The following is a 17,468-nucleotide window of genomic DNA, read 5'->3' as shown; positions in this document are numbered from 1 at the left end:
TATTGGGTGCAGTATTAACCGCGGAACATCACAATGCAACATTGTGCGATTATTTATAAATGGGAAAATATTTAAGTTTGCCTGAGGATACTCGCTCTTCCGACTCGATTTCATTGAACGTACGACGTTAGTTCTGATTCTTTTTGGAGCATCGAACGACCATCTTGTGTTTTGGAAAAGTTAACCCTTTGACTGTTATGGGTTGCTATAAAAGCTCGACCACAATGCTCACCATGTGTTATTATTATTTCTTTTAATAAACTAAATATTTCAATTTTTTCTGTATTTATATTAATATAAAATAACATTTGTATCTTGCTGTGCTTATGTTGCACCAATGGATGACCCCCAATCAGAGGGTTCATATAGATGTTTTTTTAATTTTTTCTGTATTTATATTAATATAAAATATCATTTGTATCTCGCTGTGCTTATGTTGCACCAATGGATGGCCCCCAATCAGAGGGTTCATATAGATGTTTTTTTAATTTTTTCTGTATTTATATTAATATAAAATATCATTTGTATCTCGCTGTGCTTATGTTCCATCAATGGATGGCCCCCAATCAAAGGGTTCATATAGATGTATTTTTAATGTTTTCTGTATTTATATTAATATAAAATATCATTTGTATCTCTCTGTGCTTATGTTCCATCAATGGATGGCCCGCAATCAAAGGGTTAATATAGATGTTTGAAGCTATTGTAAAGGCGAAAGATCTACTAAAAATTAGCATTCGTCTGTTTAATTGTTCTCTTGTGATTTGATATATTCCATGACAAGAATTTTGAAATTGTATTATACTCTGATAAAATTCATTTATCACAGACCTAATCTTCTAATTATTACGAGCAACGTACAGGTACCATTTTATCTATTTTTATTATTTCAAAGAATTTGTAATTAAAACATCCACATAATTCAATAACTCCTACTATGGTAAGTAGAATTAATTTTCTTTACAATATCCTCGCCATGTCTTCAATAAGAGCATAAGTTACTTCGAATTATTATCTGTAACTCTATCTCCTATCATCCCATAGGGCAGACAACAAGCCTATCAGAAATATCATCTTTAATAACTCAACACCTCGATCATAGGATTTTCCTTTTTAATATATATACAATTTCTAATAATAAAAGACTACAATCTCTGACAACTTTATTAACATGAACCTTGTAAGGAGGCGAAGAAAGTGTATGAATCGAACTTTCATTGAATCGATCAATCAAACGGGAAGGGGTTTGTTATCTACCCATTGAGTAAAACATGAATGCCACTATACTGAACGGCTCCATTATAAATATCTGTTCGTCGACGGATATTTATAAGATTTACGTGGTCGTCCGGTGCTCGGTTCATTACAGAAAAACATGAAGATAAAAATGTGCAGTTCCTTTACCGTTCGCTCTCATCCGCAGCTTGCGACGCCTCTGCCAATTTAGCAGTGGCCGTTGCGAGGCGTTCCTCCGATCTCTCGAGGTCCTCCTCCAACAATTGGATACGACGATTCAGAGCGGCTACTTCGGACTCAGCCTGTAACACAAAAGAAAATATTAAGTAAGGAAAATGGAAATTTAACTTACGACTTAAGTAGTGTAAGTAACTTTAGATTACGTATTAAGTTGTAGTACGTAAGTATTATTTTTTTTTTTTTTACAATTTGTCCTGAAGGACATTTGGTAAAGTGTTATATCTTATTGGTGAGAAAAAAATAAAATAAAAATAAATATAGCATGTGGGTGGCTACCCCAGCGGGGTGCCAGCTTCGTTTTTTCTAAGTTATGTCTTTTATGACTTAAGTATTATTGATGTAACTGTAAAAATGTAAATTATAGTTGACACCAGAAGCTATAAGGCAAGCGGTAATAGACCTATTATTACCACTATATTTTTAGATTGAAGATTACTATATTTAAAATATACGTATATATTACTATATATACATAGACAAATGGAGTCTTCAAATAGTAATTTTACTAGTGTATTATATATTTAGTATTGTATTGGTTTTGCTGTTTTTGTCAAGAAATGGACTTAGTTTCATGATAAATGGCGTTCTTATTTTCTGCGTAATCTATTTAACTCTCTCCTGACCTATTTACCCATCTTTTTATATGTGTCTCTGTCGATATATCCACGCTAGGCAGTTTATTTCAAGCAATTGTGATATTTAGTGTTTCTTAAATTATATATTTTTGCTTTTTTGTTCCACTAATAAAGGATACTCGCGGTTCTGATTAGCCTTAAGTTTTAAGTGACATATTGGCAATATAGAAACGGACAATTTGCAGTAATAAATATAAATCCATGTAACACGAGGTCCTGACTTAATGAATGACCATAAGAGTTTTGCAACGCCATGACAATAGTTATTGTCCCACAATTTTTCAGAAGACAAGTTACAAGGTTGCAATAAATTCATTACCACATGAACGAAGTAAGTTAAGACCAAACACCAGATAAGCTATCGTCGTTGGACAAACGACGATTGCACCGTTTATTTCTAGCTTGATACAGATGTCCTCGACTTCCTTATCCTTATAAGAATTTCAGAAAAAAGATGAAAGAAAATAAAAACTATAAAAAGGAAAACAAGATTAAAGAGCTATTGTTCACGATCGTACAACACGTGATTAGAATTCGCAAGAATATTCATCGCGGGATCGTCAAGGTCTTCGCTGTGTTCGCATATCAATGACCCTAACTTCCTTCGGTGCTCGTGCTCGTCGTAACAACCGATTTAATTGAATGGGTCAACCGTTTTCACAGCATCCACTTACATTTTCATGCGAATAGCTTCAAATTCCTTGAAAATGGAATATATACTTGTCTCGCAAAAGAAACCTAATCTTACGATAAGAAAAAAATACTTATCACATCCTATTAAAAGCGCGAGACATAACGCTTGGTGGATTAAATAGCTACAATAGTATGAAACTCGATTCCAAATAATATCGGTTAATTAAATTCGTAAAAGTTTCTATTCGATTCTATGACGTGATCCGATAGAAAATCCGCATTTTATAATTACTTTCCGTAAAGATGTTAGGCTCAGACGCTTTGTTACGGTTTCTACGTAATTAACGTTCTCGCTCGATGTAGCTTGCCATGTTATTTAACTTGAAACTTTCATTCAATCGCTAAAGAACTTTGTATTCTTTTATAAGATTGTATTAAATGGAAGTTATTGTTTGCCCATGTTGTCTAACTCAAAACTTTCATTCAATTTGGAGAACTTTGTACTTGTTCGCATGATAGTACTAAATAGAGCTTACAGATAGTCTGTTTGCAACGTGTTGATTTATTGCAAAAATTGTTCAACGCGTTCCTTATCAATCCTTATTTCTCGTATCTATTTCTTATCGAATAAACACCGTTTTTAGATTATTCCACACGCTTTTCCAATAAATAAATAGTTCAATATAAAATTGCGCTTTCTGTTAGCGTTAGAAAGGTACATTGATGTTGTTTCGTCTCAAGACAGGAATAAAATGAGTGAAACTAGGTCACAAAACACCCTATTACAATATGATACTAATTAAAGCGTTCTTTAATTAAGACATGGAATTGAGAAGTTGGCTTCGTCGTTGTGTTACGTCAAATGAAACGAACCGATCGCGCCCTTACAAATGTAAATTGCTTAACGCTCGATTACGCGCGTATTCGTCTACAGTCTACGCAATTCCAGGCCCTTGTCCCCGTTTGCGGCTGCACCTGCGACGATTGTGCGCCAAGCGGATAAATCCCAGTTTATCGTGCGTGAACCGGGCATTACGCGCGCTTTCATGCAAGTACTGTTCTTCGATCATCCAACATTTCGCATCCGGACCGATTCAACAAACCTGTAATTCCCCTTGACCGATGACGCGTCCAGATCGGCCAAAGATATCGATATCGATGAATATGCAATTCTACTAATTTTGGTTATCTTATCTTACAAAATAGATCAATATCTATATTCTGGTTCTTAATTAATGTTTGTAGAAAATTTCGAGACATTTTTTTGTGTTCAATCGTTATAAATATTATAAATTTATATCGCACGATTAATTGTTTTAATACGATTTAGGATAGTGTTTTAATATGCATACATTCGTAATGGATTTGTTTTCTTTCTGGTGATAATTTAATTTATTGGCTCATATAATTAGAATTCATGTAATGCGAGGAACGTATCATTCAAATGATAACGATGTAGGTACTCAAATAAAAGAAGTGCACGTTTGATTAAACGAATGGAGTCAGCACGACTTTAGTTAAAGTTTCGTTCAATTTCCTTTTCTTCCAAGAAATAAAATTCTATTCTACTTCCTGTTTATTTCAATTTGTTATATTATTCAGTCAATTCATATTTAATATGTCTTGCAGCACTCCCACTGAATTTTCAGAACGTCTCCGTAACGGTTTGAGAATTATCAAACTCTATTACCAAGAATTTCATTGACCGTTCTTTCTACTTAAAATGATTCACTCAAAGAAACCAGAGGCTACGCCTATGCATGCTCATAACGCGTCCAATGTCATAATTCGTATCCAGACGATGTAGCGGGTTAAATTGTCGACCGGATAATTCGTCACAGTGTATAATATTTAAAGTAACGCGAGTGCCATTTCCGGTCCCATGTATTCTCAGTATCGATCATCGATCACGTCTATCAGGTCGTGCACGGACGATCTGTGTCGGAGGAAACCGACACGCCCACGCACACTGGCGCAACCGAACAGGTCTTGCCGATCATATCCGCGGTAATGACGGTAAGTGTGCCAAACTTCCGGCAACGATCACCCTCCGTTGCCTCCACTACGTTCTGTTAATTCCACGCGATTGTAGTACTGTGTTTATATGTTGCAGGCATCAGTCCTGTAGTTTAATTGTATCAACAATGTATTACACAAAATTTCAGGAAAATTAAACAACTTATTTTGGTTTATTATTATAAAAGGGACTAGGAAAATGATGTAGTAATGATATGGTAGAATAAATAATTTCAATAAGGAATATTTGTTTATATCATAGAATATGGATTATAGCGTATGTGTAAGATTACTTAATTCTATAGTATTTTGATATTTTTTTTGTTAAATTATTAAGAAGTGCTTCTGAAATAAAAACATAATTTTTATTACGTATAATATGTAATTTATGTATTTAAATAGACATACCAGGTACGTGATGAGAATCCTGATTTTAAATACATTGTACTTTTCTAGTTTAAAAACCTGATTTGGAGTGTAGAATCATAGTGATCCTACGATATACCAACACTACGACGTATCAACCTATATACGATAGGAACGCTACAAGAGAATTTCATCCAAAGCAACGGTATCCGATTACTTCACGAAAAGCTTCCAACGTTTCCTATCGCTTCGAATTATTTCAGAAACGTAGAACGACTACTATCCATCCTGAAAACGTTCCTCCGTGAAGCAAGTCAAAATGTATCGATCGATCAATTACCAATATGCTAAACCAATAAAAACAGAACGTAAGACGAACGAAGCGCTATGACGATGTTTATTTGTTTATTAATAAGTCTGCCCCCAGGATGAGGACAATCGAGGCATGATTATATAAACTCAATAAAAGAGACGCCACGTGCTGGCGTACGGCTAGTAGTACGTAATATCACTTTCACGCTACAAGCTAAATCCGTTGCTGCCTGGTAAATCAATGAACCGAACTTAGAAATATATACTTTGGATAAATGCTCGTAACATGTGGGACACACGTTGTTAGTTATTTAGTTCTATTAGACGAGAAAAAGAAGAAGAAAAAAGAAGTGCATACACGGCAGTGCACTTCATTGCTCAATGACAAAAGCTTGTTAGTGAAGCTTCACCGAGCTCCTATTCGTTGGCCTTTTAGGACGACGATACGTCAGCGGCAGAAAGCGAGCAACGTCACCGGAGGTACATTGACATTTTTAGGAGACTATACAAGGTTAATCTCTAATCGACGAAAGGATCGCCCTAATTAACCTTTACATGAATCCTTATAGCTGGATTATGGATATTTGTAAATTTATGAGAAACTTAAAGATGTCAAAATATATACCTACATACACAATATACAAAAATATACAAAATTCACAGAAATATGAATTTGTATGAATATCTGTAATTTGATTATAAACGTTCCTTCTTTATCAGGATAGATTTTGACAATTGTTTCATGGGATGGATTAAAAGATGCAGAGGTTCTACCAGCAGACACTGAATGGAGTTAGAAATAATTAATATGATATGTATAATGAATGTAAATATACAAGAGATAATTTATTGGTAATTGAACAGCTTTTCGCCCTATAGATCTATAGTAAATGTTATATACATATTATACATACATTAAGTATATTTTCTACTCAAATAGTTGAATTATTAATATGTTTTTTGATTTATTCCAAGTCTCTTCTTTTTCTATGAAGAATTTTTCAGGGATTAGGTTACATATTTTTCAAGACATTCTCCATACTCTATATGAAAGAATGTTCTACTAAATCATATATGATACCGTGACTTGATTACTTCATTCATAATCGATAATTTTGCAGAGGTTAGTCATGGTACAACTATATACAGGATATTAGTCTGTGGCAGGCTTCTTCAACAGAGGGTCGAAAGGTCTCCGCAGGAAAATAAAATCATCGACCCCAATGCTGATGATTTTAAATATCGCTAGTGTAAATAACACCGAGCAGGTAGATATGGTCAGTAATGTTTTCTTGGCAAAAAAAAAACAATGTCACCGGTGCTCAACTTTGGAACTTCAACGAGTTACGCATTCGATATATCGTACTCTTGTGTTGGAATCTGCTGTACCATTGAACTGTCTATTAGAAGTGTCATGATAATAGAATACATGGAAAACAAGCAGATTTATAATTTTACATTTAAATTAAAAATGTGTATTTAACATTTCGAATGTTCGAATTACTCGTAATACCTTGAACATCTTCAGCCCAGATGTAAATTCACCTATGCGTTCAGCTATGTATTTTACCAGACCGTCAGAGAAAGAAAAGGGTAAAAACAATGAAACTGGTAGAAATCGAGGCTGATGAACTAGCTTACACCTAGAATATTCATTCGTTCTTATTCTTCTTACAATTACAGACACTGCACATATTTACCTGAATATTTCTGATGAATTATATTTAACCAATCAGATATAAATTTTTACCTAATATTCTAAATTCTTAATTTACAAAAAGATGATCAAAAATTATAATCTTCAAAATAATCTACCTCATGTTTATTTTTTTCATAAATGACGCAGAATAATGAAAAAGCGTAATTATCCTCGAAAGAATATGTCAGATCGTATCATACCGATAATACTACGAAAGTCTTCGCATGCGAGAATTATTGTACGATCGTACACACAAATCGACCAGGTATTTCCCTTGATTCTATTCCGTGAATACGAGGGACACATTGGTTTAGCGCATTGCGCACGGTTAATTAGTTCTGGGCGTTATCGTAACATTTCCGAATGTACGAAGGATTGTTTGATTAAGGCTCAAGAGTAGCGACAGAGGTAAGTTTTCAAGCCGGTCCTTGTTGTATCAAGAATGTCTCGAGTGCGAGTCGAGTCGGTGTCCCTTCTATATGCCCCTGGCTGCCCTCTCCAGAGGCACAACCCAGCCTGACGACGACGTGCCTGGCTGCCTGACACTCACGATCGATCCTATAGCCGTGTGGACGCCGGCTCCAGCGTTTCGTGTATAAAGGTGAAAATGATTTCCATCGAAAGTCCATCGACTTTGAACATGATTACTATCCTATCTTTTAGGTTAAATATTCGAAACGTGATGTCGTTCGATAGAATGTATCCATTTTTCTTCAATACAACAAGTTTCTCTCACGCAAACCGATCGATACTTTTCCAGACGAATACCGAGTGAAGTTGAGCACCATATTTCCGGTAAAGACACGCCGTGAACCGTACAGTTCGTTACGTGTTCTCGATGAAATTAACCGCACAATGAATCGATCACGAGATGAATCGATTGGCTTTGCGATCGATGCACTTCGTATGACTGTTAAATCAGACATCGAAATTGACAAACCTCACTGAATTCTTCCCTTCTGTGCGTTTAATTCACGTCCCTGTTCGAGCATCGTGAAACGATTGACGAGACTCACGAGCTATCCCATACGATAGGTCAGGTTATGCCAGAGAATGGAATAACATGAAACAGAGGAAGCTGGAAAAATATCCTCGACAAAGAACCCTACATTGTATCGAGCCAATTTGTAGGCAGAAAAAACGAACGAAATACGAAGTTGAGGTAATTTTCTCACTCACTTCCTCGCGGCGTATCACTTCCACTTGCAGCCGCTTCTGATACTCTTCACACTCATCCTTGTACTTCTCCATTTCTTCCTTGGTCTGCCTCATCTTCTTCTTGAGCACGTCGAGAAGGGTGCCCTGCACTTGCGTCGACATGCTGCTGGATATTCGCGCGTGTTATCGTCTTCTCACTTGTAAATATCGCGATTACGAGTCTGGTGCACGGATCGAGGTAATACTCGAACGATAAATGGAAGAATAGAGGATCTAAGACAACCGGTGAACACGACGTACGAAGACAAAGTATATCGGGGTACGATAGACGACCGGTACCCGTTCGAGAGAGAGAGTTTCGTAGCCTCCGAGCTGTCGTACACTGACGACCACTGGCTGCTGTTGACTGGAAAGCAAGATGGCCGCCCCCGGTCAGTACGCGCATGCGCGCTACCGTTCTGCGGACGTCAAATAGTCCCTTGCCCTTAACGACGTTTCTCCTATGATATTTTGTGGAAAATTTCCCTTTGATCAAATTGCAATTGACCTCATCGTTTAAATACTTCCTATCTGACCACGCCTATATTTATAAAGAGTCGGTTCATTGATTTAATCGTTATTTTTTTCTTTTCGAGACCGTGTCACAGTATGATGCGCACGCCGAGTATCGCTACGCCAATCGACGTGTCGTCGCGCGCAAAGCCCCGGAAATACCGCGCCCGTCGCGAGCGCGCCCAACCGTTCGAATGGATGGTCGACAACAATTCCTGCGTTGTTTCGCTTCTTCTGCTTTTCATTCGCTGTGAGGGGCATTTCGCATTTATTCTATGCATCAATGATAATTCCAGTACCACCGTAATTTTCCTAAAATTGGTTGTTTTCGATGATCGATGGTTTTACGATGAGTAGGTAGAATGAGATGGATGAGTGACGCGGAAATTTAAATGATAATAAAGATCAGTAATATAACGGTTATGTGACCCCTAGTAATAAATTGTTATTCATTTTGTACGCATTAGAGAGATTTAATAAAGAAGCAATTATGGACAAATCGAATAACGGATTGTATCATATGATTTAAGCGCTACCGGAAATAGTAATATATTTTATTATGAAGTTCCAGAGCAAGAGAATTATTGTATTATATCATCATATAAGAGTTGCGACCATTAATTGAACATTTTTAATAAATTATGACGTAATTGTTTTATACAAGAATATAATTTCGGGAAAAATCAGACTAAATGTTATTTTGCTTGCATCATATTTCTTAATTTGGATTCACGTAGTGTAATTTCAATTAAATATTGAATACATTTTATCTAGTTTGACTGGCTATGCATATTAATTTAATTATTAGTTTGCGTCGCGAAGAATTAATTACAGAATACATCAAATTGTATAGTTAATACTCGTATTATCTCTAAAACTCTTCTTTTTATAAGTCAGTAGTATTTTTTACAGAAGAAAGAATAAACAATTATATATATATATGTTAAAAAGTGACTACGAAGTATAAATAACAGGCTAGAAATATATGATTGTGCATTTATGAAAAACTACCGCAGCTCCATCTCTAATATTCAGTCATTCTACGATAAATTCAAACGGTATGCAAATCCCAGGTTAGCATCGAATTAAGAACAATCAACTGAATTCGAATGTAAGTTCGAGAATCCAGAAACTCGTCCATCAGAATTATGCGAAGAATGTAAGTATAGATGGCAGCACATTGATCTACCGTGAAATCGCAGAGAATGTGACGTGTAAACATCGGCTAAGATAACGAGGTAAAGAAACAGATCTTTGTTTCAAAGGTCGACAATAAAGTACAGAACGCATTTCAAATTCCGGTGCAATATGTTATGAATATTTTGCAACGGTGTTACACATACTCTATATCGTCACCGGCTTATAAAACGCTCATAACGAAGCGGATTTGTGGGAGCGTGTTCCGGGCGCTATGCTTACGCAATGTTCTCTCATAGTGTCGAATAAAAGAGCCGCTGGATCCGTGTACCAACAGCCACGTATTTTTAGAATGTTGACGAGTGCTATTCGTGTTTAACGCGTGTTACCAGTGCAGGGTGGGGTTTGTTTTTGGAAATGTATTCCAAAAGTATATATGTATACGAAGATATCTTTTATTTGTTGAATTATTTTACCTATTTCGCAAAGATATTAAAAATATTAAAATTGTTTAAAAATCGTCAAGAAACTTCAATTATAATGTTATTTTACGATATATTATTGCACTTGGTCAGCTTAGGTTAGGTTCTTCATGAAACTGAATATAAGCTTCCAAGTTTGGCAATGTTGCACTCGTTGTACGAACGCGTCATATTAAATCGAAAGGTGTGGCTTAAACCAAAAACGAATTGGTAAGAACGCCGCATATTATGATGTGCATCGGACGTGATTGTACATAAATAATCGAAAAATTTGAATTACCTGGGCGTACGGTCGCTTGGAGTCGACTAAATAAGAATATCATTTATCATATTGGATGAAAAAATTACGCTTCATCCATTGTCTCCGTACAGTAACCCTATACAATAAGTATCCTTTGTCGGACGATCGTGCATCGTTAAGTTCTGTAAGAAGTCGCTTGTCGCTAAAAGCGCTACTAATGATTCTCTTAAGTGTTATTAAACGCAATAAGTAGTATATCATTTATTTAGTACGCGATAATGCAAGCTGATTTCGATTTTCACTTGGCAACGGCTGGAATTCCGATGTATTAATCGGCCTTTCTCTAATCAGTATTCGTGGCGGTTCGGTAATTTTCCAAAATGGTCGGTAGAAAAGAGCGTGTAATTAAAACGTGAGAAAGAATAACAAGAGTCGTCGATGTTCCTTTGTAAACCTTCTCAAGCAACCTACGATTTAATGGTCTGTAACGTCACCGTGGGGTCCGTGGTTAACCACTAGATCACCTAACCTAACTGCGCGCGTATTTTTATCCTGTCCTCAACCATATAAGGTATCGAATTTACGAAGATTACCTCGTTCGACGAAAACGTTGGGAAAGTCGACAGAAAGAAATGGAAAAGAGATGAAGAATTATATACACGGGTGGTATAACATGGTCCGAGAGAGAAAGCAAGATATTCATTGGTCATGATCTCTTTCCGTTATCAAGGGCTGTATGACCCCTCGAGGACCCATTGACCGACGTGACGTCAAACTGCGTCAAGGTCATGTCATACGATGACCTTCACGCAGCACGCTCGTTTACCTACGTACCGGGTGCATCAGCGATGTATCATGCGATACTGACCCGTTTCAGTTGGTTCCCCATAATATTCTGCAATTCGTTCCTTATGAGACCGAATTTCATCATCGTGTCGCTGGAGAATATGGACCATCCGAAAGCTAATCCAGGATAATCCGCGCATCTCTTTCTTCTTCTTGCTTCCCTTTCAGCTTGCACCTCGGTCCTTTCGCTAGGACATCTAAGTTTGGCAAGCTCAGCAAGTTCAGGGTCCTCCTCGACGTTGGTCGACTCGTCGTCAGAGTTCCCGTCACCGCGAGCCCTCGCGACCGCGTGCTCAGGCTCCGGTGAAGTTTCTTTACTCCTCGTCTCGTTGTCGGACTCGTTTTTGCATATCTCGTTCCCACGTGGCCTTAATCGAAGCTTGTCAGTCGATGGTTGTTCCGTCACGTAGCTGTCACAGCTCTCGTTCTTGTTTCTATCAGGAACAAAATGTTCGCGTCGTTCGTTGAAAACATCCAGGCTACACTGCGCGAGCCTATGTCGGATGTTCTCTCTGTCATCATCTTCGAGCTTGTTCGTTATCTTGTTGACGTCTTTTGAGGATGCAGTAGTGGCCGTCGGATCTTGGAACCATCTCGGGCCGACGATCGTGGGTACTGTCACCGCGGTCGAACACTCCGTACCAATGACAGTGCTTTTTTCATCGAGTCTCGATGACGTTGTAGTCGTTGGCGTTTCGTTGTTACCAATCGGCGTATCTTTAACGATATCAGCAGGGCCACACTGCGCGGGTCCTCTGCTGGAGACATCGATACGTCGACGCGTAGTGTACCGCGGATGATGTTGATGACCGCGACGTCTCGTGGTCGTCGTAAGAGCTGGTTCCATACTATCCAGCTGCTAAACCTTTCACCTAACCCCTTTCTTCCACTATTTATCCTTCTAATGTACTCTACGCACCACTGATCCTACTACTGCACAAGACACACCGCCATCTTGTCTGTCACTGTTCGTAACACGTTTCTCACCGCGCCACGCATACGTCCTTCTGTCTGTCTCTCTATGTAGCACACACACCACCGTTCCGTACAGGCGAACGCATGCACGAGAGGAGACACGTTGGTCTCTGCTCTCTGCACCGTCCTGGTCTGATTTCTATCTTGCTCTTGCTTTCTCTCTCTCTTTCTCCGTCTATTGCTCTATGCTCGATCCAGGTTACCCCTACCATAAACTACGACACGAAACCGAAGTTTGCCGACCACTGCCGAACTAACGAAGCGGCAGCTTCGCGTACTAATGCTCGACTGTGCGCTCCGTTCGCGGAGAACCTATTCTTTTCTTATGAAACGCCTGCGCACGATCGCCGCGACATCTGATGGCGCTCGAACGTCACTATTCTGTCGGTAACAACACGGTGATTGATAAAGACTGGCGGGTTTTCATATTCGAAAACCGGTTGAGTTTATTTTTTAAATGTTTCTTATATGATATTTGTTGTTCTTTCTCCAAGTATCAGTGTACTCAATTACCTAACTTTCTCTTTCTAAATGAAATAATTTAATATACTGCAAATTGTCCGTGAAAGGTTAGAATATTTGAAGTTTAAAATTTAAATTTGATAAGAAATTACGATAGAGCTACGATGATAGAATATTACGAATAACTTACGTTCTGCAGCGCCTTGTCTTTCTCCTCTAGTTTAGCATTGACCTGCATAAGAGCCTCTTGAGTTTGATCGAGTTCGTTTTCAATGGTCTGGATCTTCTTCTGCAGGGCGCGCGCCTCTTCCTCAGCCTTTGTTGGACAAAAGAATGTTATAAATCAAATAGTTAACGCAATAAAAATAATTACACATTTGTTTATGGCAGAGAAAACAGGTATAAACACTCCAGATCTATAATTAACGTTTTTGAATAGATGCCAATCGTATAACGCGTTTTTATCATTTTGCGATTATTTCATCGTTATTTTTATTCCCTATTTTGGCAAAGCAGGTAAATAGAAATTTTTGGTATTTTTTTATTACATCAGGCTACTTTTTATTCCTAGTTCGTCAGGAGTTATTTCGGGTCCTCCAACTGAAACGCATAATATGCTAAAAATGTTAAACATTTACCTTTTCTGCTCGCGCATTTGCATCACGAGCTTGTTGTTCACAGAGCAACGCGCGATCCATCGCGTTGTCCTTCTCCAGCTTCATTCCCTGCATCTTCTTCTTGATCGCGTCCATGGTGGCGGTTTGTTTTGTTCACTCGTTTACCAGAAAAAAGACAACGTATCTAGAACAGCAACGGACGTCTCCATTATCATCTTAACGTTCTCGAATATGCGTTCTCTCGAGCACGTAAACCGTATTCCTTCCCATACGCTTTTATCTCCGATCGGCAAATTGTACTTTTTAATTCTCCCTTGGTGCCCGGTCCGTATAACTCGATCGATTCCCAAGGAGAATGATCGAGTTCGCGCGCGTTCATCGTACCGGAGATTTCAATGACCGTGAGACGAATCAAGATTGCAGTTAACCGCGACTTAATTATTTGATCTTTCTCTTTTTTCGTCAAACGTTCTCCTATATATTTCATGTCTTTTTGACGAGCGTTCTTTTATATCTTTTTTTTTATTTTCCTCTTCCCTGTCGTTTGTTTTAGAGGTTGAAGCTCAAAGCTATCTCCTAAAAACGCAACGCGATGGTAATTACCATAGAAATCGCTGGATCGGCCGCAAATTCGTGCAAGTTCTCGCTATGCGGACAGCATGCATCGAAGTATAATTAGCGAACGACCGGATATCCTATTTATAGAGACAGGTTCTTGCTCAAGAAGGCCCGGGCTCTGTACCGTGTCCGTATATATAAAATCAAACGTCTTCGCTGCTCCGGCCGTCTTTCTTCCTCTCTCGTGACGTCAGACATTCAGGTATGCGATCCTCCAGGACGAACCAAGGCGAAACGAGAGGATTCTTCGCGGGCTCGCTGCTTTCGCATTTTATGCGCTCGTTTCACTACACGAGCGAAACCGATGCATCGCGAGGACGAGAGGGTACCGATACGGCCAGCAGGACAGAGCCACGAACGGGTTAATTTTCTTCGTGGAAACATTCCAGACATTGTTTCTTCCAGGATCATTCTATCTCTACTCTTTTTTCCATCCTGTTTCGCTTTCAGAATGGAGTCTTTTCGCCGAGAGTGAAATTTTAACAGTGAGTGTCACTGTTCGCTTGTTTTTTCTTTATTAAGGTTTTGGAGCTAAATTTGCCATTGGAATGAAAAGAAAGCACACGGAGATGGATTATAAAAGATCCGATTTAATTTCTAAGGAAGCAGCGAAACTTTAATCAAGAGTTACCAGTGGATGGTTACTTTCCAATTCTTTTTTCTTTTTTAAGCTTTTAAAGTGAAACTTGATATTGAAATGAGAAGAAGGAAGATATGGTCAGACTATAGAAAGTTGAATTTAGTTTCTCAAGCTTACCGTGTTCTTTGAAATATTTTTAAGCAAATCGTATTTTTCTATGATTTGACAACTTCTAAAGTGTTAAAGAATTGTTATTGATACGAATGATTAGCTGCTACTGTGTAATACATTATTGCGTAATAATGATTTTCTTAAAACATTAATTTGATTAGAGTCTCTTTTTCGGCTGGAGCGAGAGAATGATTGAAACGTTAAAGATTAGAGAACCGTAGCAGGGTTAAAGAACTTCTTGGTACTCGTTGAATCTACGCGTGTATGAATCTCTGCATCCGTATCATTGGTATCTATACGAACGAATGCGCAGGATTCCTGGCTCGCTCGTAATCAGAGATGCCGGAGAAGCGAAGAGGAAAGAAAACGAAGTTTCAACCAGTTCAAAGAAGCAGAAATTCTAGACACAATGCTCCGAAGAAACGAACTTCTTCGTGTCATCACTTCTCACTTTTACTCTGTGAAACTTAAATACCATCGAAATCAAACCGATGACACCATCATATGTATATATCATAAAGTCTTTGCAAAGATGAAATATAAAATTAAAAGAAGAAAAAGAAGATACAATGGGAAAAGATACCTAATCGAAGGTCGGGATTTTTTCTTCCGTTTCTGTTTTTAATGTATGGAGTGTGATGAAGTCAGGCCTATCGAAAGTCACAGAGCACACAGTCGAAATAGCGATGGATAAAAAATAAGCCCAGCTGCCGGATTGCAAAGGAGCTTGTATCAAAGGAGAGGGTTATTTTTACACGCGAGAGGAGAGGGTGGAATCGTCGCTAGTCGCTTGCCGTCGAACCTTTTCGGGTTACGCACAGCCGAGTTTCGTTACTACATTCGGATCGGTGTCTGATTACGCTCGAAAGAAAATTATCCTCCCTACCAGGCCTCCTATCGTAACAATTTCTGACACTTGATGCGGAAATTTTTGCATAATCCACCTACGTCATGATGATGATCGTTCTACATCTTTTTTGGAGCAGATAAGAAATTTGTGTGCGAAAAGAATGCGACCTAGTTCGTGACATAGAAATTCAACCTTGTTTAATAAATTTCTTGAATTAAAATTCGATACAAATGCGATAATGAAGTAATAAATTATCAAATGACTGCAAATACTATGAGTTCCATGCGACATTATGAATAAATTAGTATGCACTTTTTAGAACATTTTATAGATTATAGATCGCCTACACCGAACACCAAAAGCAGAGTATAGTAACGTTTGCACTGGTTCTTTCGAGAATTTGTTATCAGCGAGCGTCCGGAACAACATCGTGACCGCGATCTGCTATCTCGCAGTTAGAAATTCCTGTCTACTCTGGCACAGCAAGAAAATCGGTAGTCTGGGACAATGTTGTCACAGCGGTTACGCGTGAATGCCTGAAACTTTTTATGAGTCACACTTTTTCTGGCAAATACCAACTCATGCTGCATCCACGATTGACAACGGGTTGCGGGCTTGAACGTTACGAAACGACCGCCAAAATTTGCATAATAACCGATTGCTTTTTAAAATCGCTCGCATGAAATGCGGACGATTTCGATAGACGTTCCACTTATCAATTCTCTCTCAACTCGATCGAATCTCTATCAGTTAAAAAAGAAAGTAGATCAAATATAAGACGATCCAAGCTTCATTTACCACTTGGTTCAACTGCTTTTCAAGGCAAGATCGTTGTCGACCTGCAAGATCATCCGCCTCTATTCGAAAACTGATTTCTGGCTGCGACAGCGATCGACCCTCTTCACTTTCCTGCTCACCAAAGAAACACGCACGTTCTACTCACGTCACTTTTTTTCTCGCACAACCCACCCACCCACCCACCCATACACACGCACACATACACAGCCAGACACACACATTGATGATGTTAGAGGGAACGAGAGTCACGATCGAGCAGATCCAGGAAGGTCCTGCAAGACACGCGAGGTCGAAAGGCGAAACTCGAGCAGGCCGTTGCATCGGACGTAGGTACGGACTGGAAAAAGTGCACATGCTTACTCACGGGGCAAGTATTCAGGTTCGTTCGTCGTCTGGGATGCGTCTGACTCGCAGGCTAAGTCTCGACTGGTCGCTGAAAGCTTCGGCTACAACCGTTCGTCGTGGCTCCCACCTTTTCTCGCGGGCTTCTCTCTTCGCGATCGTAAAAGACGACGATGACGTCGCGCGCCAGGACGCGCTTCTCTTTCTCTCTCTTTCTCTCGTTTTCTGACGTCTCTTATCCCTACCACACCGCGTATCTACGTTTGTGTGCGTGTACACTATACGTGTACAGACTCACGGTGAGGGTTTTCTACGTACGGGCTTGTGAAAACATACACCGCTGCGGAATTTATCTTTAGAATCGGCGACGCTACAACGCCCGATCGGACCGCCGCTTATTTTCACTCGGGTCCTGGAGAGCTCTTGCCCAACGCGGCGATCCGAAATGGAGAGTATTTGGGAAACGACAGTGGAGTCTTTGATGGAGTTTCAGGCATATTCG

General features: G+C 38.9%; 1 protein-coding gene and 1 long non-coding RNA gene across 30 annotated transcripts in view; one reads left to right on the top strand and one right to left on the bottom strand.

The window, feature by feature from the left end:
* The window catches only part of LOC132911019 (tropomyosin Per a 7.0102), a 42,144-nt gene extending 25,003 nt beyond the window's left edge, over positions 1-17,141 (bottom strand). For 6 of the 29 annotated variants that reach the window (XM_060967330.1, XM_060967323.1, XM_060967324.1 and 3 more), the window contains exons 1-4: positions 16,989-17,141; positions 13,629-13,791; positions 13,181-13,306; positions 1,405-1,538 (exon numbers count right to left, since the gene is read on the bottom strand). In XM_060967330.1, coding sequence (XP_060823313.1) covers positions 1,405-1,538; positions 13,181-13,306; positions 13,629-13,742 — 374 coding nt within the window. In that variant the 5' untranslated portion in view covers positions 13,743-13,791; positions 16,989-17,141. Of the gene's footprint in view, positions 1-1,404; positions 1,539-8,316; positions 8,720-10,519; positions 10,890-11,575; positions 12,832-13,180; positions 13,307-13,628; positions 13,792-14,210; positions 14,229-15,559; positions 15,708-16,624; positions 16,772-16,984 lie in introns of those variants that run through there. The other 23 variants (XM_060967318.1, XM_060967311.1, XM_060967316.1 and 20 more) reach the window with 21 other exon arrangements.
* LOC132911040 (uncharacterized) lies at positions 4,183-6,303 on the top strand. Its single transcript, XR_009658899.1, has 3 exons — positions 4,183-4,203; positions 4,394-4,760; positions 5,217-6,303. It is a non-coding gene; the product is annotated as an uncharacterized LOC132911040 (long non-coding RNA).
* Positions 17,142-17,468: the final 327 nt, after the last annotated feature.

Source organism: Bombus pascuorum, chromosome 9 (genome assembly GCF_905332965.1).
Source record: "Bombus pascuorum chromosome 9, iyBomPasc1.1, whole genome shotgun sequence".
NCBI classification, from domain to species: Eukaryota; Metazoa; Arthropoda; class Insecta; order Hymenoptera; family Apidae; genus Bombus; species Bombus pascuorum.
This window is presented reverse-complemented; position numbering and strand designations above follow the sequence as displayed.